We start from the raw sequence: 23,509 nt of genomic DNA, 5'->3' as shown, positions 1-23,509 counted from the left end.
TTAGAATTGGGAAGACAAAACACCCAAACCAACAACAGGCCCCAAGGAAGAACCATCACAAGGGGACCTCAGATCCCACTCCTGGACATTTACTCATACATCAACAACAAAAAGCAGCCCCAGAACAAAAAAGATAACTACGCACAAAAGAACACCTGTATAAAAGGAGGAGAATCCATCTCAACTGATGTGCAAGTCCAAGACCAACAGGTAAACAAATCTCCACCAAAAATTCACAATCCTCCAACAGAGAATCCCACAGATATAGAAATCGATGAAACTCCAGAGAAAGAGTATAAAACACTGATTATTAAAATGCTCAATGAACTAAACAAGATCTATGGAATAAATTAAGAGAATGAATATAGGAAATGAAAGACCATTTCAATAAAGAAAGAGAAATATTGAAAAGAAACCAATCAGAACTCCTGGAAATGACACAATGAAACAATTTGAAAATACACCTGAGAGCACCACCAACAGATTAGATTGTATAGAAGACAACTTCAGATCTCCAAGACAGTACTTCAGACCTCGAAGACAGAGTATATGAACTTGAATACTCAATAAATAAATAAAAGACTATGATCGGAATATACAAGAACTCTGGGACAGTATTAAGGAGCAAACCTGAGAATCACTGGGATAGAAGAGAACATGGAGATAAATCTAAACGCATTAAGAATATCTTCAGTGAGATAGTAGCATAAAAATTTCTCCATATTAAAAATGAGATAGACATCCACATGTAGGACTCCAATAACAAATATCGATTCCCCAGCATTACTTGTTAAAAAGACTATCTTTCCTTCAACATGTATCTCTACAGTGAAAATTACAGAACAATGAAAAAATTGAAAAAGACCTTAGAAGATGGAAAGACCTCCCAATGTTCTTGGATAGGTAGAATGAATAGGCATACTACCAAATAGCCATACTACCAAAAACAATATGCAGATTCAATGCAATCCCCATCAAAATACCAATGACATTCTTCACAGCACTAGAAAAAAATAGTCCTAAAATTCATTTGGAAGGATAAGAGACCCAGAATAGCCAAAGCAATCCTGAGAAGAAGAGCAGTCACAGGAGTTATCACAATACCTGATCTCAAATTGTACCACAGAGGTATAGTAACAAAAAAAGCATGGTACTGGTATCAAAGTAGGCAAGATCATCAATGGAATAGAAGATAGAAACAAACCCACATACAGCCATCTGATACTTGACAAAGGTGCCAAAAATATATGTTGTATCATCTTTGTATTCAATGTGTGATGTCATATGTAGCTTCTGGAAAACTCCACCATACACTCTTTTTTTCCTCTTTTTTTGTACCAGGAGTTGAACCCAGGGGTGCTTAACCACTGAGCTACATCTCCAGCCCTTTTTCTTATATTTTATTTTGAGACAGGGTCTTGCTAAGTTGCTTAGGGCCTCGCTAAATTGCTAAGGCTGGCTTTGAACACTCCATCCTCCTGCCTCAGCCTCTCAAGCCACTGAGATTACAGGCGTGCACCACCATACCCAGCTCTACCATACACTCTTAAGAAAAAGAATGAATAAGGCAAAAAATTATGATGAAAGCAGGTCTGACCCGTTGGATGACTCCCTCTCCAAAGTTTCAAGGACTTTCAGAAGTGCCTAAAACCACACTTGGAAATCACTCCTTTATAAAACTGTTTATAAAGGTATTTACAACTACTGTACACCAGTTTACATTGTATTGGGCTCATGAAGCTAATTAAAAGTCACATCATAGAAATAAAGTCAAAATTCCTTCCACGATTGCAGAATCATTCATTTTACCAACCTTTCAACCAAATAAAGCAAAGGAAATAGAAAAAGGGTTGCTCTGGAATAATAATGTAGAAGATGTATTGACAATGCTCTGCATAAGACTAGGAAGCAAATGTTTCCTTGCAGAGTGATGTATCTGCAGATGTGAGTGCCAGCATTCAGCTAGCAGAACTAGTTAGAACCTCTGGAGAGGAAGGCTTGGAAGAATATTACCTATCCTGCCAAAAAGTAACAAAAGTTCTATTCAAGAGGAAATATATGAGTAGTAACTAAATACTGTGAAACAAATAAGATTTTCTAGATTCTGGATATCGTGCAAGTACAAGGGTTTGTGCTGGCAGAAAGCAGTTGACTGGAAGGTGGGAGGGCTCTACATCCTTCCTGTTCTCTGCATTCTGAACCCTGAGATGCCTGTAAGACACATAGACATTTTTGTCTGCATATTCATCTGAAGATGTGAATTCTACCCTAAAAAATGTTAATAAGAAAACCCAGGCTGCTGTGGTTCCATCTGTGTTTGAATGTATGCAATGAAATAGTTTTTGATGTTTCCCATCAAGATATCTACCAAAGTAACAGTGGTTTTGTTTTTGTTTATCTGAAGGAGTTAAAAGAGGAATTTTCAAAAAATTTCAATGATCATTACATTGGAGAGTTGTTGAGAAGAGTTTATTGACTTCAAAAAATTGGCTTACTTGACATTTGTAAGTACTGGAATGAACATAACAAAAAACCACAAGGAGTGTATGAAAATATAATGTTTAATAACAAAGTTAATGTACAAAGAAAAGTGAGATTAGATGTAGGTTAGTGGGGAGTATAACTAGTATTCCAATCTCAAAGAAAAATATAAAAACCCTAAGTGACATATTACTTGAAAAGTCTTGTGAAAAAGTTCAAGTGCATTAGAAATTCATTCTTATAATCAGAAGAATTACAGTGAAAAAAAGAAGAGATCAAATTTTTCAAATTCGGGTTAACAGTGAATAGAATTTCTGTCAATGAAAGAAAAGGCAAGAAATATCCTTCGACTACTTGCTAATACCCATCTGTGATGCAAACTTTCTCCCTATAAGAATTTGTAAAGAACATTTAAAAAAATTTTTTTATCAGGAATTGCATGTGGTCATTTCAACATAAAACTTGATATAATGCAAACTCATGATAAGATTTAAGCTTGATTTCTCTTTTAAAAGTTAAAAAAGTCAGAAGTTTTATTCAAATGAAACATTTAATATCTTTAATAACATTACTGTGGGGATTTTTTATGTTTTATTGTAATTATGTAGTAAGTAAATATTGATTTTATAGACTCATTATGACCATCAAAATGCCCCAGTTTTTCCCACTGTGCTTTATAGGATTTTCTGTGTGTACAACATGAAAAAGGTTAGAGAAGCAGCTCTGAAGTCAAATATCAAGTAGTTCTGCTTCAAACTCATAAGTTTTGTTTCAGTGTATTAAGATTATTTGTTTTAGAAGAGATTCTGGTGGTTATGAAATTTAATTTCTGGTAAAAGCTGATATTTATTTAATGTAAAAATAATGTTCATTACAAAGTAAAACATAAAAATATTGGTTGTTAAAGGAACAAACAGCTTCTACTTTCCATTGCTCAACTGTCGTGATTAGAAAGAAGCCTGGGGGGCTGGGGTTGTGGCTCAGTGGTAGAACGATCTCCTAGCATGCGTGAGGCCCTGGGTTCAATCCTCAGCACCACGTAAAAATAAAATAAAGGTATCATGTCCACCTACAGTGAAAAATATATATTAAACAAACAAAAGAAAGAAGACTGAAGAAAGTGGGAGACAGATGAGCAAAGCAGATAAACGTGACTGCAAAGAAATAAGAGTCCACAGACTATCACATGAGCTAAAGACACCTGGAAGTCAAGAGAAAGTACTAGGAAATCCAAGTAACCTCAGGCAGAGACTCCCTTAACAAAGTGAAATGTTCTGCAAGGCAGTGTAATTTTGAGATAGCTTACAAATAACTGGCTGGGATTCCCTGATGGAAACCCAGCTGTTTGCTGAGGTTGGTGAGGCCATTGGGTTTTTATTTGACACCTGTTAGATTTATAAAAACAGCAAAGCATGAAGGAATTTTGAGATGGTCACATGATTCTAAGAGATAAGCTGAGTGAGTTTGAAAGAACCAGTATAAGCAAATTTATATTGAGTAGGATATACTAAACGTATTTATTATATCAGGTTGGGCTTAATATGATTGGCAGTCCCATTTTGACCCAGGTTCTCTTTAAGCCTCATTCTGTTTTTGTTTCATAAAACAATGACAACATAATAGCCATCTTTACAAGGTCAGCCACTGCAGTTTACCAATCTTGGATCACTTCTATCTAGTTCCTTCACTCCTGCTTCTCCACTGATGTACGTCATTCCCCCGCAGCACTGAACTCTGCTTCTTATTTGATCTTCAGTCTGCATCCCACTACTCTCAGGAGATGAGAATAAATGAACACTGTCAACCTTGGCTAGCCTCAGTATACCCCTTGATCTCATACTCCACAACTCGGGCTCTTAGTTTTTGTCCTACAAAAGACCCAAGACACTAAACTATGACATTTAGCCCTTCACATTCTCCAGAAATTTCATCTTTGCCACCTACTGGCACCTTGTCTTCCATCGAGTAGTCACAGTTGGCCCTTCTTTTAAAAAATTGGTTTTTGATTTTACTACCTCTCCAATGATCTAATCCTTGTTCACTCTCAAATTTCTCAGGCTCCTTGAATACTGACTCCCCTTTCTTCTCTCTGAGATGCCTCCTTAAACTTCTCATGATAAGTCTTCCATCCTGATTATTGCTTTAACACCAATTTCACAATTATAAATATCACCAACATCTTCCTCACTTATAAATCTAGTGATTTTTCCTATAACAGTTATTCTTCTAGCATTCTCTATTACACTTAAAAAATTGATGGTTCTCTCAAGAAAATGGTTATATTGTCTTGTTTGTCCTGTGCTCCTTCCTTTTTTATTAATGTTTTTAGATGTCAATGGAACTTTATTTTATTTATTTATATGTGGTATTGATTATCAAACCCAATGCCTCATGTATGCCAGCCAGGCAAGTGCTCCACCACTGAGCCACAACTCCAGCCCCCTGTGCTGTTTCTTTCTAGTTTATTTGATCACTTTTTTCTCTCCCATCACTTTTTAGAAATATTTCCCAAGGTTCAGTGCCTGGCCATCTGTGTTTATCATTTCTCCTGTTTTTCTCAAATAATTTTTAATGAATTTTAGTGAATGTTCCCTGTGTATCCGAAAAGAAAGTCAAGTTTGTAGTTGTTGGGTGTAATGTTTTATATATGTACATTTGTGTGTGTGTGTGTGTGTGTGTATCTCAACAGGTTAATTATGTAGTTCAAATCTTCAACATCCTTATTTACTTTTTTGTTTGCTTATTCTATTAGTAACTGAGAGAGATGTGTTAGAATCTCTGTCTGTGAGGTAGTTTGTCTATTCTTTTAGTTGACCACTTTTGCTGGTTAAATTTTCAAGTTGTTATGAGATATATACATATTTAGGTTTTAAATCTTCTTATTAACTGAACTTTTATAAATATGAAATGCCCCTCTTTTATCTAATTAAACTTCTCAAGGGCAATTTGGTTTGCCAGCTTTATTTTGTTTAATTTTTGCAAGGACTATGTTTTTTTGAACTTTTCCTTTCAACTTTCTTGTTATTCAAAGTATAAAAAACTTCAAAAAAACACACTGAAAATTTCTCAATTGGATAATTTATTTATGCTTAAAATAATTATTGATGTAATTTTTTAAAACAATTTTGCTTTTTGTTTTCTATTTATGCCATGTTTCTTTATTCCTCTTTCCTTGCCTTTTCAAAGCAATAAAATATTTTTGAGTATTCTGTTTTTCCTCTTTGTAAAGCTATACATTCTTTTTATTACACCTTTATGGATATACCATGTTGTACCTTCAAGAATACAACATGCATTCTTAATTTATTAAGTCCACATTTTAATTAATTTTACTTTTTGAATAGTATGAGTACCTTGTAATAATTTAACTCAATATCCTTCCCCCACCTTTTGTACTATTATCATTTATTTTATTTCTATGTATATTTTATTGTTATTGACATATGAAGTTATTGTTTTTAACCATTGATATTAAATTACTTTATACACTCATTAACCCTTGCATTCTCCTTTCCTGATGATCAGTACTTTCCTCTGGGATCATTTTCCTTCAACTTAAATAACTCTGATGTTTTCTATAATGCAGATTTTCTGGATGAAAAAAGTTTTTCATTTTTCATTTGTCTTTTTGAAGGACATAGTTACTGATTATAAAATTCTAGGTTAGCAACATTTTCTAGTTTAAGAAAGTAACCCCATTGTCTTTTGGTCTCTACAATTTTTGTTAAAAATATATGCTAAAGGTCTTATTGTTGCTCCTTTGGAGATAAAATGCCTTTCCCCATTTTTATGATTTTACTCTTTATCTTTGATTTTCAGCAGTCTGGTTAATTATGCTATGCTCATGTATAATATTCTTTTATCTTTCCTGTTTGGTATTTGCGACTCTTATTTAGAAAATATTTTTTAATTGTAGATGGACACACTTTTATTTTATTTATTTTTATGTGGTGGAAAGGATCGAACCCAGTGCCTCACACATGCTAGGCAGGCACATTACCACTGAGCCACAACCCCAGCCCAATATTTGTGGATCTTCAGATTGACATTGTTCATCAGTTTTGAAAAGTTTTAAATATCATCTCTTCCAATACTGACTCTGCCCCCATCTCTCTCTCCTTACCTTCTGAGACTCTAATTATATAGACCTGTTAGTTTACTACCCATTTATCTTGCTGTCTAGATGCTGCCAAACCTATTTAATGTATTCTTAATTTCAGATGTGAAACCTTGGGTTGTAGAATATCTATTTGACTTTTTTAAGAGACACAGTGTCTGTGCTAAATTATATAATTTTTCATGTATTTATGTATCTTTTCCCTTGGTTTTCCTGAACATATTCTTTATAGTTATTTTAAAGTCAATGTCTAAAACTCCAATAGCCAAATTTACCTGCGGCTCTCCTCTCTGGTATGTTTTTTTCTTAACTGCTAGAAAAAAAAATTAACAGATTTTATTTTCTCTTTCCTCCTTTTCTGAGTGTCCCTTATTTTTTTTTAGGGTATATACCAAATATTGTGTAAAATTGACAGGGTATGTGGGACATATTGAATTTCAAATCTGTTGTGCTGGTGCTGTAGACTACTGAAAATCCTTGCTTGTTTCTCTTTCTCTTGGAAAACAGATTTTCTGCAAGGGACAAGCACAATCCTCCATACATACACAAAGTTTGCTATTGTCCTCAGGGAAGAAAATGGTTTGTGACCATTAACTCACCTTGACAAGGTTCTCTGTCCTTCTGGAATTTCAGTTAATCTTGTAATTGCTACTAAAGTTTTCTGATGTCCTTACAATGTTTTTAAACGTACTATTTTGAGGTTTTTTCTTTCTTCTTTTTTTTTTACTTGCTACAGAGGGAGCCTTGCACTCCTGCAGCATGCCAGCTTCCAGCTACTTTTGTGGTTGTAACCAGAACTCTATGCCAATGACTTTCAAATTATAAACTCTCAACCCTGCAACAGTCCTACCCATCAGCTACCTAATTGTAGAATTCCCCTTTCTCATAAAAGCTCCAAAAGAAACTACTTTTGTTCTCTCAATTGCCTTGTCATACGCAACAGAGACACTTTGGTTCATTCTTTTATTCTGTACTTCAATCCATGAAAGTCTTTAAAATTTTATTTCAGTTAAGAAAATAAAAAGGAATACCTTTTCAAACACCACCAGCAACAAGGAGAAGGCTTAACATATAGTACAACTCACTATCTTCAATTTATAAACTAGAGAATTGGGCATAAAATGGTTAAGTAGTTGGCATGAGCTGCGCGTGGTGGCACACATCTGTAATTCCAGCAGCTCAGGCGGCTGAGGAAGGAGGATCTGAGTTCAAAGGCAGCCTCACCATCTTAGTGAGGCCCTAAGCAACTCAGAGAGACCCTGTCTCCAAATAAAACATAAAAAGGGCTGGGGATGTCACTCAGTGGTTAAGCAACCCTGGGTTCAATCTCTGGTACCAAAAAAAAAAAAAAAAAAAAAAAAGTAGTTGGCACAAGGTTAATAATTTATGCTGGAGCTGAACCAAGACCTAAGCCAGTTTCATTGCTCTTGTCACACTGTCCCTTTCTGAATAAGGTAATTACACACCAGCACAACCCCAATTTCAAATAGTATGTCCTCCTATCTTCATGAATCACTGAGATATCTTGGATAATCCCAATTACATCACCAAAATTTCATTTTTAGCACCTTGAAGCAGAACAAAATTATGTCAGAGCATGTCTTAATTTTTTTATCCTGAAGATATGGTCACTGTCTCTTTAACCATAGTGTATACAATTGGTATAAATGGGAGGATGCCCAGAATAAGATAGGCCTAAGAGCAGTCCTTGAACATTCGTCATCTCACTTAGTCCTTACAACAGTGTATGATAAGGAGGTTCTAATATAAAAATTTTTTCAATGCTAGGAAATTGAGGCTTAGTTTTGCCAGATAATATTTGTTAGTCATTCATGTTGTTACCACTTCACTGTCAAAAACCTTTAGTGGATCTTTATTTCTTTTCTTGTTGAAATAAAGATGTCCTGTCCTGTCCTTCAAGATGTAATTTGTCTTATTCATATTAACTTAGCTTATTCAAATTTATTTCACAGAAACCTGAATCTTTCTGGGCCAAATCCACAGACAAGTCCATCCAGCATTTGAATGCCAACAGCAATATTGCTAAGAGCAGTCCTGCCTAACCTTGTCCTTTTTCTAAGTAGCGGTTTTTGGCCCTGTTATTAGCAAATTTTCCAAATTTGTTCATATACCAGGCTAGTACCACCTCTTGGAAATCATGAGCTCCACATAGTTATTCAACAAGTGAACAGGTACCTCTTTGATTTATCCTAATTCAGGCATGCTTATATTGCAAAGGTCTCCTCCATGTTTACATCATGGACTCCAATCCCAGGGATACATGGCATGGTTACAGTCATGTGCTCCCTTGAAGTTGTGCAATGTGGTCCCCTGATTTGGGGATCTGACATAAATATGGGGTCACCTTAGGCTTGTCTTTCTTAAGTATGTGAAATCTTCATCCTTTAAGAATGAAGTGTCAAAAATAAATTTAAAAAGAAAAAAATATATTAAATTTTTAGTTAAAAAAAAAAAGAATGAAGTGTCAGAATACCCCACAGAACTTTCATCCTTTTACTTGTCCTTCCTACTTCTGACTTAATTGAAACATTCCCATGATTCAGAAACTCAAAGTATACAAAACGAGGGCACTGAGGGGCAAATGCACCCTAGTTTTCCATACAAGATCAGGACTGTATCCCCCTTTTTCCAATACCACTTCTGATAATATTTAACATCACACTGTTTTTTTTTCCCAACACCATAACACCCAAAGGACAAAGTTCTAGTGAAGAAACACTCCTGGCCATGAGGCACAACACCAGGATTCTGGTTTGGGGCCTATCTTTGACTAAATATGTGATTCTGGGAAAACTACTAATCTGATAAAACCTTATGTGTTTTATTAGAATTGTGCTGAATATTGGGATATAGAAATAAGTCACACACCCTGAATTCATGGAGCTCGGAGCTTACAGGTTAGCAGAAAGTATTAAAAGGTAAATCAAAATAGGGTGAGATAAATGTCATGAAGTCTTCACTAAATAGAGGAGAACAAAAAAGAAACTCCTAGATGAGAGCTCTAACTTGTCTAGAGGTAGGAGGAGATCAGAAAATACTTTTCAAAAAGTGCTGATATTTGAACTGAGACTTAAGGAAGCCTGGTTTGTTTACTGCTATGTTCCCAGCCTCTATAACAGTGCCAAAAACAGGGTAAGCATTCATTAAGCATCCATTTACTATAAGAGTAAGGAGGGAACTCCATGTGCCCCGGAGGACTTAGGTAAAGGTGTGGTGGTGTCAAAAACATGGTGTGTTCAGAGAAACTGTCGTTTTAGAGTGCTAGAGTGGATGAAGGGAGTGTGATTGGAGCTAAGGCTGGAAATACAGCCTAAAGATCAGAATGTAAAAGGCCTGCTATGCCTGGTAAGGCTTTTGAACTTTATGTTGAAGCCATTAGAGGAGTGTAAGCCCTAAAGTCACACAATCAGATTTTGTCATTAGCTTGATGTGTCAATTATCAATTTATTACCTCTTAGCTCCAAATTTATCCTTCATTGCTTCAGAAAAACTGGAACTAGATTCTTTAAATATTTTTCCCTTGCCAGTTGTTGTGACGTTGAGCTTTGTCGATACTGGACACTGGCGGGACACAGGAGGGAGAAGCGATGTCTCTTGCAGGTTCAGGTGTGCTGCTCTTGCTGAGCTCCAGGAACTTGCAATTTCTCCAGTGCTGGGATCCTGCAGTGCCCAGCTTCTCCAGCGTCTGGTTCATGAGAATCTCCTGAGTGCCTAACTGCTAGAATACATGCCACAGTGCCCAAAGGCTAGCAGCTTCCCCTGTGATATGGTCTGAATAAGTGTCCTCCAAAATCCATGTTTTAAAATCATGGTATCCAGGGTGGTGCTACTGGGAGATGGCGGAACCTTTGAGAGATGGGACCTAGTAAGAGGTTCTTAGAGAGGTCCTTAGATTAATGAGAATATTCCTCTAGGAGGACTGTAGGACTTCAAGCTCTTCCTATTTTCTCTTTGCTTCCTGGCTCATGAGGTGAGCAGTAAGGTCTACCACACAATCCTGCCATGAAGTGTTGCTGTCATTAGAGGTCCAAAGCAAGGTGACTTGATCTTGGACTAGAACCTCTAGAATGATGAGCCAAAATAAGCCTTTTCTTTTTATAAGTTGATTGCCTCAGTATTTCATTATGGTACAGGAAAGCTAAGATACCCTGGTACTCCTCTTGGGAAGCTGAGTGTTACCAGTGGGTATCAGAAATGATTTCTCTGGCAACCCAGAGAGTGAATTATGCCTGCCCTGCACCTCAGAAATTTCTCTGCCTTCTATTAAGTCCTGGTCACACCTTCTGCAACAAGTTCTGGGAGAGACACCTTCCTGGGATAATCAGTCAAGAGTAGTGGTTGCTCCTCATATCTGTGAATTCCTATATCCTTTAGATCTTACCTTATATTTTACAAGTCAATCCTGTTACTCTAATCCCATTATTGTTAAAAATTCTTATTTGAGCCTTCCTTATTAAAATTACTAGTGATTTCTTTCCCTTTGTTGGACTCTGAAACACAGATTGACCAACAGCTGTTCAGGTGGGCTGAGGGGAGTGGGATGTGGCCTGGTTAGGAGAACTGAAAGCACTTTGAGCAAGAACTTTCAACAGCTTCATTCCTTTAGAAGGTAATTGCAATAGGAGCTATTTAGGAAAAAGGATCTACAGGACTTGGGGTAACCACTGGGAAAAAGGTTAGGGAGAGAAGGGTCTAGAGTGACCCCTATTTTTCAAGCGTGGATGATGGTTCTGCTGTAGAAATGGAGAACACTAAAAGAGTCAAGTCAAATTCTCTTCCTGTGTACCCACTTACCCTCAGGAATTCCATGCACTCTTGAATCACAAAGACTTAGAATCATATACAAAGTGGATTAGAGAGGAACCCAAACCCAACTTTTTTCATCTTTGGACATAATGGGCCATTTGTTCACATCGGATTTTAAAAACTGGGAGAAAAGTTCATTTCATCTTGGCATCCCACTATTCCATCATTTTGTAAAGTTTTTTTTTTTTTTTTTTTTTTTTTTTTTTTTCATTCTTAAAGCTCTTGGTCTTGTAGGCCTTCTTAATTATACATTCCAGGGCTCACCTCCAACTCTTACAATTCAATAAGTTTCCTATTAAGTGAAACCTACATGACTCCCAATAGGGAAAAGCAGGCCAATATATACTTGCTAAGTGCTGAAGAATATGGGTCTTATCAAATATCAACTATAGGCTTGTTTCTGGAATTTCTCATTTGGTTTTATTGATGCAGGCTAACCAGGGTTTCAGTTGTAGAAATGAGAGTCTCCAGTTACATGGATGAAAGGTTCCAGACACCAGAATCTCAGAGGCAGTTTCTACAAACAGCTCTTGGAACCAAGAACCAGGCAACTGTACATCCTTGTTTGGGTTTGGAAGATGACGTGGTCAGTTTTGGACATGTGGATACTCTCGCTTGGAATACACTCCCTACCTTTCCTAGGTTCATCCTTCCCTCAGACCTCAACTCATTCTTCTCTGACCTTCCTGTTGGTCCCATTGTACCATTTCAGCACGTCACTTATCCACCTCTCCAACTCTAACTTTGCTTACTTTGTATGATTCTTTGATTAACATGTGTTTCCCTGTAATAGACTGGAAACTCCAGGGCAGAAATGGTCAGTTTTTGCTTACTATAGAATTCTAATGCCTACCCCAGTCAGTGGCTGGAACTTAGGTTTCAGTAGATAACAGTAAAAAATCAATGAATGGTATCAGTATATATTAATGCGCTAGTTATGCCCACTGATCCTCCCATCAATCCCTCCAAAGGTATTCTTACATCCATGATACAGATGAAAAAGCAGAGGTTTGGTTCCTCACTGGGGGCTCTGAGTCCAGATTCTGTTGTGTTTCCAAATCACTGTCCTGGGTGTAAAACATCATAAAATAGTAGTTCTGGCTACGAAATACACATACAATTTGGCCAGAAAGCAATACTCTCCCACGGTCACATTTTCTTGCCCTCCCCTTGCTGTGTGAGCAAAGGATTCAGAATCCAGGTGGGCCCGCCGGGCTGGGTGCATCCCTCAACCCGGGCAGCCCTGGGAGAGCCAGGGCGCTCCCCTCCCTCCCCTTCCCTTCCCTTCCGGGGTTGCTACCTCAGGCTCGCTCGCAAACGGGGTGTGTGGCTTCAGGCGACACCTGGCGCTGGGCCTCGGGCGGGAGATGCGAGGAGAGCTCCAGGGCTTAGCACCCTTGGCAGAGAGAGGGCAGCGGAACCTGGGCGGCGAGGGTAGCGCCAGCCAGGAGGGAGTGCAGAGGCGGGCGCGGCAGGCGCGACCGGGCTTTGTGAGCGCTTCTCCTTCGCCTGGCAACCCCGCGCGACTGCGGCCAGCTCACCCGCGCGCGGGACCGAGGCGACGTCACAGAGCCTCCCCAGCCGCGTCCGCCGCCGCCTGCGGCACAGTTCGGGATCACTGGAGGTAGCTCCTGCCTTGGTTTGGCGGATCCAGAAGGCTTGGGGGGTTCCGGGCGGGGCGGGGATTTTGGCAACCTTGGGGGAATGCGTAGCAATTTACGTTGACCTTGAAGGGTTAGAGAGTGTAAGTAGAGAAGCTTAAATTTTTTTGTTTTTGTTTTTATTTTTGTTTTTTGTTTTGGGGAAGTAAGCAGGTGAGGAGAAACCTTTGGGAGTAATAGCAGCAAAACACTTGTTGCTGTTTTTTGTTTTTCGTGCCAGGAACTATTCTAAATGCATTGCATATGTTAACTCTTTTCATCCTTAAAGTCGTCCCAGGAGGCAAGTGATGTTATTATCTTCATTTTTACAGATGAGAGAATTTAGCGCAGAGCATTAAGTAACTTGCCCAAGTTGACCGCTAACGTGATCAGATGGAAACCCGGGCTGCCCATTTCAGATTCTTCAGTCTTAACCTCTAAGAGGGGGATGAGGCTAGAGTGGACAGAAAGAAGAGTCCAGGGTGACTGGGGACATGGGGAAAGAAGGAAAATGTCCCATAAAACGTGGTCACTGTGCTAGGGCACTTTTACAAAACAAATGGCATCAAGTTCCCATAGAAACTCTGGAGGAAGGTATTACCTTCAGATTCAGAAACAAGTTTAAAACTTTGAGAAACTTGCCCATGGTCAAATAGCCATCAGTAGGGCCAAACTTGACTCCAGGTCTACTGATTTCAAGATTGTTCTTTTTTAAGTTCCCTGAGAGGGAAGAAAAACCCCATCTTGCTGTGCTACACCCTTTATCACTTCACACCCAGTTTTTAAGGTGCTCCTTGCACCATCCAATCTTTCAATCCATTTACACAATAGTGCACATTATTCTAAATCAATGTTTGTTCACCTAGGGCCTTCAAAGTTTTCTCTAGTTGTAAGATGAAAGCCGTTGTCTCTCCTTAAAGCAATTTCAAGCATCAGTGAGCAAGTGGGGGGAGCTGGGATTGGGTTAATGTATGAAGAGGGCTTTTCACAGCCTGCAGTCATCCATTTGTAAAGGGCCCACCCTGCTGACATTTATCAAAGTCCTGCAGGTCCTTGCACACCTGGAGAATCCTGGATGATGTGAGGGTGGCCAGCCGTCCACAGGCAAGATCTAGGGATGAAAGAAAACTAATCACTGGTCACCACCTGCCTCCCTGAGGCCTCTGGGGAGTCCATCCGGTGCTGACAGAGGCACCTGACCAGCAGGGTGTGTCTTAGGGCTGCACATGCATCTTCCAAGAGAAAAAATGTTCTGGCTACTGGGGTCCTTGTGTGTGTGCGCAAGGAAAGGCATGCAGTCTCTTCCTGCCTTTATACAGATTAAATAATACAGACGGGAATGAATAATAATAATCTTCATGCAGAAGAAGGGGGTTCTCAGGCAAACCAATAGCCAGCTAGAGATGGAATATGAAAACAATGGAATTTTAGTGTGACAGATTAAATGTGAGAGGAATTTCATGATGCTGTCTGACTGAGGTGGTCTAAACATCTGTCTGTAGGATACCAGGTTGGGAGAAGTATTAGCCAATAAATGTAACAATATAGTAAAGAGAACACTACTTCACAAGGAAAATGCTAATTGCAAAATTCAGGAAAATTGCTTTCTTCTGAGAGAGATGCGGAAGGAAGGGGAGGTGCCATAGGTGTGGTTGGTGGTGGCCTAGCTCTTGGAGCTGGTGATGGAGGTTCGTGGGTGTTCATTATGCTTTAGAACTTACATGGATTTTAAAAAATATTTCAAATGTTAGATTTAAGTCTTTTTAAGTAAACCTATCCAATAGATCATACTCTTTCCCTCTGTTTCCTTGTGTAGTTGAGAATCAACTGTATCCTTTCTCATGGTCATTCATTTTTTTCTTTTCTACTAGATCATTCTCATCGATACACAAACATGGTCTATTTCTCCCATCAGATTCCCTTCCACCTCTTCTCTATTTCTCTGTTCTGCTTTTTTGCAGAGTTCTTGAGAGAGTTGTCTATGTTTGCTGCCTCTCATTTCCCTCCTAGTCTGTCTCGAATCATCTTGGATCAGGTTTTCATCTCCACCACTTCATAGAAACCACACTTGTCTGGTTCCCCATGACATGGTGTTAAATGCAAGGTCATGTCTCAGACTTGGCTCACCCTATCAGCCTCTTGTGACCTGTTAGCCACTCTCTCTTGGCTTCCAGGACATCATAGTTGATGGTTTTCTCCTTCACCACTGGCTGCTCCTTTTCAGTCCTGTTGGTGGGTTCTTCCTCTTCTCCCTGCTATCTTAATTTGGGAGCATACCTTGGACTTCTATGTCTGTACTCACTCTCCTTTAGATCTCATCCAGTCTCATGTTTTAGATACAAATTTGTCTCCAGCTGAAGCATTCCTTGAACTCCATATTCGAATGTCCATCTGTCTCCTTGATAGGACCACTGATGGGCTTCCTGAGCTTAATATGTCTCCACCACATTCCCAATATTTCTCTCCAAACAAGTTCCTTCATTCTTCCCCATATCAGGAAATGGCAACTATATCCTTCCAGTTGCTGAGTGTAAAAACCTTGTCATTATCCCTACTTTTCTCTTGCAACTTACATCCAATCAGAACAAATGATGTTGGCTCTATCTTCCAAAGGCATCCCAAACCTGAGTGCTTCTTTCACCTTCAGGATCCTGTTGTGAGCAAACCTCATCTCTCATCCATATGTTTATATGATGGCGATAGCTTCCTAATCCATTTCCCTGTTTCTACACTTGTTCTTCAATGGCCAAGTCTTAACACAGAGACCAGAAAACTTAAGACAGATGGTATCACTCCTCTGTTCAGAACCCTCAATGTATCTCCCATCTTACTCAGTACAAGTCAAAGTGACCCACATGGCCCTCGAACTATCTGAACCCATTATTTTCTCTTTTCTTCCTTTCTCACTTCCCTTCAGCCATACTGGTCACCTTCCTATTCATCTGAAAGGCCAGGCCCACTCCTGCCTCAGGACCTTTACACTTGCCTTTCCTCTGCCTAGACTGCTTATATATCCACATGGTTCACTCCTCACTCCTTCATGATTACATCTAAATATCACCTTCTGAGGGAGCCTCCTCTGACCCTTCTATTTAAAACTGAAAATAAGTGTCTCTTCCAACTCTTCCTTGTTTTACTATCACCAAATACTGTTTTTTAAAATTTATTTTATTAATTATTCTGTATTCTTTCACTGAGGTGCATGGGATTTTGTTCTTGTTTGCTTTTTTTTAAAAAAATTAACACTATTCCTGGAACCTAGATATACATATTGAGTACTATTAATATTTGCTTCCTAGTTTTCTCTCCTTCCATTTCTTTCCCTCCTGTCCTCCTTTCAAGAGGCCTTCTTGAGATATGATACCTTGCAGTCCATTCAGCTTTACTTGTTCAGTATCTTAGGGGTTAAGTTATATTTGGCCAAGTAGTGACCAGAGGGTAGGGATCCTGACTGGGTTTAGTGCCACTGTCATCTCCATATCATCACATGATAGTTGGGCCCATGGCTTGAACCTGGTCTTCATGGTATGATTGTCAGTTTCCTTGTGGAGGTACCACACCCTGTGTGCAGAAAGGCCCTTCACATGTACATTCATTTCCTTTTGTTGCAGAGCAAATTACCACAAATAGCAGCTTAAAACATCACGGATTTATCAGCTCTGTTTCTATGGGGCAGGGGTTGGGATAAAGGCTGACTGGGTCCTCTGCTAAGAGTGTTGCTGGGCTAAAATCCAAGTGTGGCTTGCCTGTGATCTTATCTGAGGCTTGGGGTGGGTTTCCATGCTCACTGACTGTTGGCAGAATTCAGTTCCTTGCAGTTGTAGGACTGAGGTTGCTGTTTCCTTGCTGGCTCTTGGCCAAGGATTTCCCTTAGCTCCCAGAAACCACCCTCGGGTCCTAATTTCATGGTCCTCTCACGGCTCACAACATGGCTGTTTGCTTTCTTCCAGGCCAGCAGAAATGTTTGAATTCAGGGGCGCTTAACCACTGAGCCACATCCCCAGTTCATTTTATTTTTAATTTTGAGACAGGATTTTATAAGTTGCTCAGGGCCTCACTAAGTTGCTGAGGCTGGCTTTGAATTTGTGATCCTCCTGCCTCAGCCTCCCAAACCACTGAGATGAAAAGTGCTGTTGCTTCTTGTCTCTTTTAAAGGCTCACCTGATTAGGTCAGGCCTACCTGAGATGACTTCCCTTTTGACTAACACAAAGCCAACTGATTAGGGATCTTAACTACACCTGAAGATTCCCTTTTGCCACATGAAATTAATTGTGGGATTGATATCCCATCTTTTTCATGGGTCTCACCCACACTCAAAGGATGAGGTTGTCCAGGGCATGTACAATTACAGCATGGGAATCTTAAGGACCATCTTAGAATTTTACCTACTACAATGTGTTTTTGTGAGGGGAAATGGCAAGATCCTTCATCTCTCTTCAGAGAGTTAGAACCACTGAGACAAGAGGCACAACCACCTCTTGTGGTTTTAGATCCTCTTCTCCTCCTACTACCTACAATGTAGCCTTTTCTCCAGGCCCCTTAGTGAGTCACACCTCCTAAAACCACCCACTTATGGAGAAGAGAGGATTTTTTTCCACATTAAGTGAAAATGTCCACCTAATCAAGTCTGCTTCTTTAAGGACTTAAGTGACAAGAAAGGGAGAACATTAACCATGCACAGTAGGGTGGGGACATGGACACAGCTCCTCCCTTGACACACTCTGTCTTCTGTGGCTGCTCTGATTCTCCTCAGAGCTGCCCTGACCTGTATGACACCTTCGCTTACATTAGAAAAGATGGTCTGTCGGGACAGACATAGCCCTGTGGGTATATGACCAGGCAAGTGGGACAGGCATTGGACTTCAGCCACTCTCATCCCTCAGAGAACTGCCTGGTTCTCCTGCCTCCAGAGCCTTCTATTTCTATCCCACATTATTCATCTTCTAAATATGCACAACACTCCTCTCCTCCCCCAACCCCCAAAAAAGAAAAAAAAAAAACAACTTCAGTCCTTGGCTTTTTTCTACCTTCCCTTTATGAGAACTCTTATCCTATGGGTGGAAGTTTTCCAGCTGCCTCTCTGTTTAGACGACTCAAGCCCATACCTGTAGTCCAAGACTCCCTCCTCATCTTTAGTCACTTGTCCAAGGATCCTGGACTTCTTCAAACAAGTCCACAAAAGACACATGGTCTGTCCCGGGTTCAGCCTCAGACGATCTAAGAGCTACCAGTTGGGATGTGCTCCTCCTTGTCATCCCACTGTGAACTACAGCCACCCCAGTCACCCCCCAGCTCACCTCACACAGCCCGTCCACCCCTCATCTGCAGAGTCAGTGCTGGTTGGCCTTCTCTTGCCAGCCTCTCTGCTCCACACTGATCCTATCAGCCTTAGCATCTCCCGTCTTTATGTCTTTGTCAACAATTTTCTTATCACGGTCTTTACCCAGTGGTCCACTGTGGGCAATTTTGCACCTCTAGAAAATGTTTGCTAGTGACTAGTGACGTTTTTGGTAACCATAACTGGGAATGGGATGTTGTCAGCATGTAGTGGGCAAAGACAAAAATTGCTAAGTATCATACAAAGCACAGCAGCCCCCAAAGAATTATCATACCCCCAAAAGTCAGTTATGCTGAGATGGGGAAACCTGATTTATGTCCATCCTCCAAGTTTCCTGAATGTTACACCCCAACTCTTAAGAAAATGTACTTTGTATGTATTGCTTCCTTGCTGAAAAAAATTATTTCCCATTTCCTATATCCACACTTCTACCCTTCTCTTCTTTTTCTGTGCCAGTAAATCTCCCTTTTTTCTTAAGGCCCAGAGGAAGATCTCCATCCTGTGTGCTGGGCTAGTCTCTGGGCTTTGTCCCTCCAGGCTTCTCTATCCCTGTCTGTGCCCCAGAATTGCATCTCATGTGTTCCCTTTCTCTCTGGTATCTGGTTGGGTTTGGTCCATGGAAGACACCATCAAGTGATCAAAAATGGATATTTACTCCCTGCACCCAAACCCCGGCTTCCTACCTGGCTTCTACAACCTCAGTTTCTGTCCAGCACCCTCGTCTGTGTGCCAGTTCTCATGGGGCTCCAGTAACATCATTCCCTCCCTTGTCCTCTCTGACCACCACTTGAGCCTGAGTTCACCCCTGTGTTGGTTTGCTAAGCTCTGCCCGCCCTTCAGTAAATACTTTCTTAGCTAAACTCTCAACTGTGCCATCTGCACCCTGCTACATCCAGAATGATACTGTCACTTGAGGATTCTCTTCTCTTGGCTCTCTTGTAGAAATTGCAGTAGGGACCACTCCCCTGTCATTTAGCAAGTTCACCCTGGTAGTGTTGCAATCCATCAACATCTAGTATTTTTTGTGTTTCCCAACCACGGCTCAAACTCTTGTGAGTTGGGGCCATTTTACACTCTCTGGGCATGGTGCCATGCTCAGTAAATGTTCACCAGTGAAAATAATGACAAAATGTATGGCAAAATTACCAGATTTCAGAAACAGAATGAATTTAGTTATTTTCACCTGTATCACTGTTATTTGAGGTGACTTGAACTCAGTAACATTTCCAGGAGGCTTCAGAACTGGAGAAGGCCTGGGCTCTGTGACTTGAGTTTTGTTGTTCAGATGTCTGGTTGTACTTATGTCCTGGTTCCTGATGCCTTTCTATGGATTTATGGCTGCTGAATAAGGGACTCTAAGTAAAACAGAGGGTTTCTATATTGTATTCCTCCCTTCAAAACTCTTTGCTGTATTCTCCTGTTGAGGGTCTGCAGGGAGCAAATGTTCCACTCGCTACCTGTCTAAAGCCTGTGCTGCATTGTGCCCAGACACGTGCTTAAAAAATACCTTTTTGTCCCATGATTCACTTCAATGAGTTTTTATTTAAATATTTAATGATGTAAAAATTGGTATAAGTGCCTCCTTAGGGAATCTTGGGAAAGTACAGGGATGTAATCAAATGGTTTGTAAATTGTATACTAATTTATTCATAACTAATTTGACCAGAGTTTTGAAGGGGAATGTTCTCATTTCACAAAAACCTTATTCTACAGAATGAGAGGTAATCATTCCTAAGAAAAGAGGGGAAATGCCAAGTCATTGTCTAGGGTTATTGCTTCTTGGCCTTCCAGTGTGGCAATGGTTATTTGTGTGGGCAATTTAAAAAGCAATTTCTTTTTATATGCCACTAAAAGTGACTCCATTTGCCGAACTCTACCATCAGGGTTTCAGTTTAACCTCATAGTTCTGTTATTTTGATGCCCCAAATCCCCACTCAGATCTCTTTCCTAGAGAAGTAGAGAGGATGATAGGCATTTTGGTCCACAGTTCATCTTGAGGATTCCATGGAAAGGGCTTGGGAACTAGGAAACTGATATAGGCTAAGTGACTAGGGTCACATTTTGGTTTCATGGGTCCTAGGCACTTTTGCTTCCAAGCATCTCTCTTCTTTTCAAAATATGAAGACATATTTTATGTCTGTGTTGGCACAATGACAAATACACTAGTGTTATATATGAAAATATACTGTTGCCCCTTAAAGTGGTTTGGTCCCTATGCATGGTCTTCTGTGCCTAATGAGAGTCGGGACTGAGTGAGTGATGGATGGAAGGAAATGTTACTTACCTGCTTTAGCAGAGTCTAAAGATACTTGGGTTCTAATCTGTTCTCAATGACACCTGAATTGGGAGGTTATGATCATAAGGAAGGTGAATGAATGTTCTCCCTTTGAGAGGTTTGTGAGGTTTTAAAGGGTTGGGCAGCTCTGAACTTCCCAGGTATGAGCTGCTTCCTCTCCTCCTCCTCCCTCTTTTTTGCCATGTGGGGTGGGGGATTAAACCCAGGGGAAATCTACCTCTGAGTCACATCCCCAGTTCCTTTATTTTTATTTCTTGAAATTTTGAGACAGGGTCTCACTAAGCTCCCCAGGCTGTCCTCTAACTTGCAATCCTCCTGCTTCAGTTGCCTAAGTCACTTGGATTACAGGTGTGCGTCTGGCCAGGCTTCTTATCTTTCACCTTGTCCTAGAGTGACTTCACCTTTTCCATATCATACAGGTGGTGTTCCAGTCCTGGAGGGCCCAGGGTGATTGTCCCATTTCACAGACAGGGAATCTAAGGCATGATGGAGATGAATATGGATGGCTTGATGTTCTGTAGCAGCCAAAAGAGGAAATGTTTAAAATATTTTTCTGACTATGAAAATGATACTGGTTTATTATTATGAATTTTTGGAAAAATATAAGGAGTTGAGAGATTTAACAAAATCCCAACTCCTTTAATCCCATTTCTCAGAGTCAACTGCTGTTTACTGCTTCATGAGGTTGTATTAGTATGTGAACCATACCAGGGACAGAACAGGAGTATCCAGACTCCCAGGAGCCATCCTGTAGTGCTACCTTTCTTTCTGATGTCCCTTCAAATGTAAAATGCTGGATTTTACTTTTGTACCCTTCCCTCAGATGCTTATAAGCTACGATGTTAAATGAAAAGGGCAGATTGCAAAATTTAGGTAGAGTATGATCTTAGTTGTATAGAAACATGCTTAAAAAACCGAGGCGAGCAATAGGCAGTTGTCAGCAGTGGTATTAGTTATCTGCAGTCATGGAAGCTCCTGGGGGGGGAAGGGACAGTCTTTGCGGGGATGAAAGCTTTTCAGTACCACCTCACCTACCTGAAGGCAATTTCTTCATCTTCCTAGGAATAATGTTGCTCCTGTTTAAAATCCTTAGAAGAGGACAGGAGGGACAGTGATGTCTCTGTGCCTAAGCCCCAGGCCTCTGGAAGTTGCCATCCTTGCTCATCTCCCTTTTCTGTGCCCACCCGTGAAATGTAGTTTCTGCAGGCTCCCATTTGTATTCCAGGCTAGCAGTGGGCTTTCCCAGCCATCCTCCTGGGAACATGATTCTATTCTCTACATAAAAGCAAGATACAATTAAAGCTACGCATCAGAGAGCAATCAAGGGAACTAGCAACTCCACATTACTATGGAGAGGATGCTATTGAACAAGGCAGTTTCTGCAAACAGCCTCTTTTTACTGTCGTCCCCAATGCAAAAGAGCTACTCCTGATGCTCTGCAGCCACTCGAGTCTGGCTCATCGAAGAGAGAGAGGGATCTGAGGACAAAGATATGTTGTCTTCTTCAGTGGCCTGGTCCAGCATTCTACAGTGTTTCCCTTAGTTCTTACCTGCCTCTTGCCTGCCACAGCATTGTCCCACACCTGTTTTTCTTGATGAAGACAGAACATTGGCTCCAGCATCCCATCTGCTACCCTTCCTGAGTGAAGCTGGGTGACTTGCTTTTCTGCAGCTGATTCAGCTTGTAATGCCTTGCTGCTTTCTCAGCAGCACAAAGAGAAAACATCGATGTTTGGACCCTTGATGATTTCATGGAAGGGCTTGGAAACTAATGAAATTGATATAGGCTAAGTGACCAGGGCCACATTATGAGTTTCATGGGCCCTCAGCATTTTTCTTTCTGTGGGCCTCTCTTCCATTAAAAATGTAAAAAATTACATTTTATGACTATGATAGCATCCTGACAGTTCGTTTATATAAAACCAGCTTGACACTGGATTTCCTCTTAAGTATCTACATCAAGTCCTAAATATTAGAATAATACTAGGTTAAGAAATTTTAAGTCTAAATGGTACATTCAGTAATTAATTCAAGTAGTATTGTTTGAGCATCTACTATGTGCCAAGCAGGCAAGAAATAGTTGAGGTGAGTGCAAACCACACCAGAGGTCAACAGCATGCATCACACCTGATGCTGTGCTCAAAGGCTGTGCCCAGGTCTTCTTTTGGTTTTTAAAGCGAGCTTTGATGTCAAGCGGACTTGAGTCAGATTCATTTTTGCCACTTACTACTCATGTTACAAGGGTAAGCTACTCACCTGCCAGGGTCTCACTTTTGTTACCCACAAAATGGATGATAACAGCCAATTCAGAGATTATGGAATAAATGAAATCATTTAGGCAGAGCACAATTCCTAAAGTAGAAGGTTCTCTGTAAATGTCACTCCTTTCATTCCATTCAGGTTTTTAAATGATTTAGTGATAGGCACAGTAGAGACTTTGGGTATATATGAAATTGATTTTTAATTTTAATATGTGAATTTTTACATGCAGTGTTCACTTTGTGGGTTAACTATAATTCCAGATTGGCTTCCCACAAACTTAGTGTTTGATTTAATTTAATATACCAGCATTCATTCATTCCCCAATGAATATTTCTTAAGTATCTTTTATGGCACAGTCAATGTATATTTAGGGAATAAAAACCACCTTTAACATGAGTTTGCCCAGACATGAACAGGAAAGGAAATCTGCCAGGAAGGAAATCCTGTATGAAAGGAGTTTCCAGACAGTGAAAGACGGGCTGGGGGAAGCACAGCTGCCAACAGACACTTCTTTCTCGAATGCTGGCAGGAAAATCCTAACAAACGC

At 40.1% G+C, this 23,509-nt stretch overlaps 1 protein-coding gene across 3 annotated transcripts in view; it reads right to left on the bottom strand.

Annotated features, from left to right (window-relative positions):
- Ropn1 (rhophilin associated tail protein 1) overlaps positions 1 to 12,931 on the bottom strand; it is a 30,777-nt gene extending 17,846 nt beyond the window's left edge. Inside the window, exons 1-2 of one of the 3 annotated variants that reach the window (XM_047564994.1) lie at positions 12,726 to 12,931; positions 12,407 to 12,492 (exon numbers count right to left, since the gene is read on the bottom strand). In XM_047564994.1, the coding sequence (XP_047420950.1) occupies positions 12,407 to 12,412 (6 nt within the window). In that variant the 5' untranslated portion in view covers positions 12,413 to 12,492; positions 12,726 to 12,931. Of the gene's footprint in view, positions 1 to 10,070; positions 10,128 to 12,406; positions 12,493 to 12,725 lie in introns of those variants that run through there. The other 2 variants (XM_047564995.1, XM_047564996.1) reach the window with 2 other exon arrangements.
- Between the last annotated feature and the right edge of the window lie 10,578 nt (positions 12,932 to 23,509).

Source organism: Sciurus carolinensis, chromosome 9 (assembly GCF_902686445.1).
Source record: "Sciurus carolinensis chromosome 9, mSciCar1.2, whole genome shotgun sequence".
NCBI lineage: Eukaryota > Metazoa > Chordata > Mammalia > Rodentia > Sciuridae > Sciurus > Sciurus carolinensis.
This window is presented reverse-complemented; position numbering and strand designations above follow the sequence as displayed.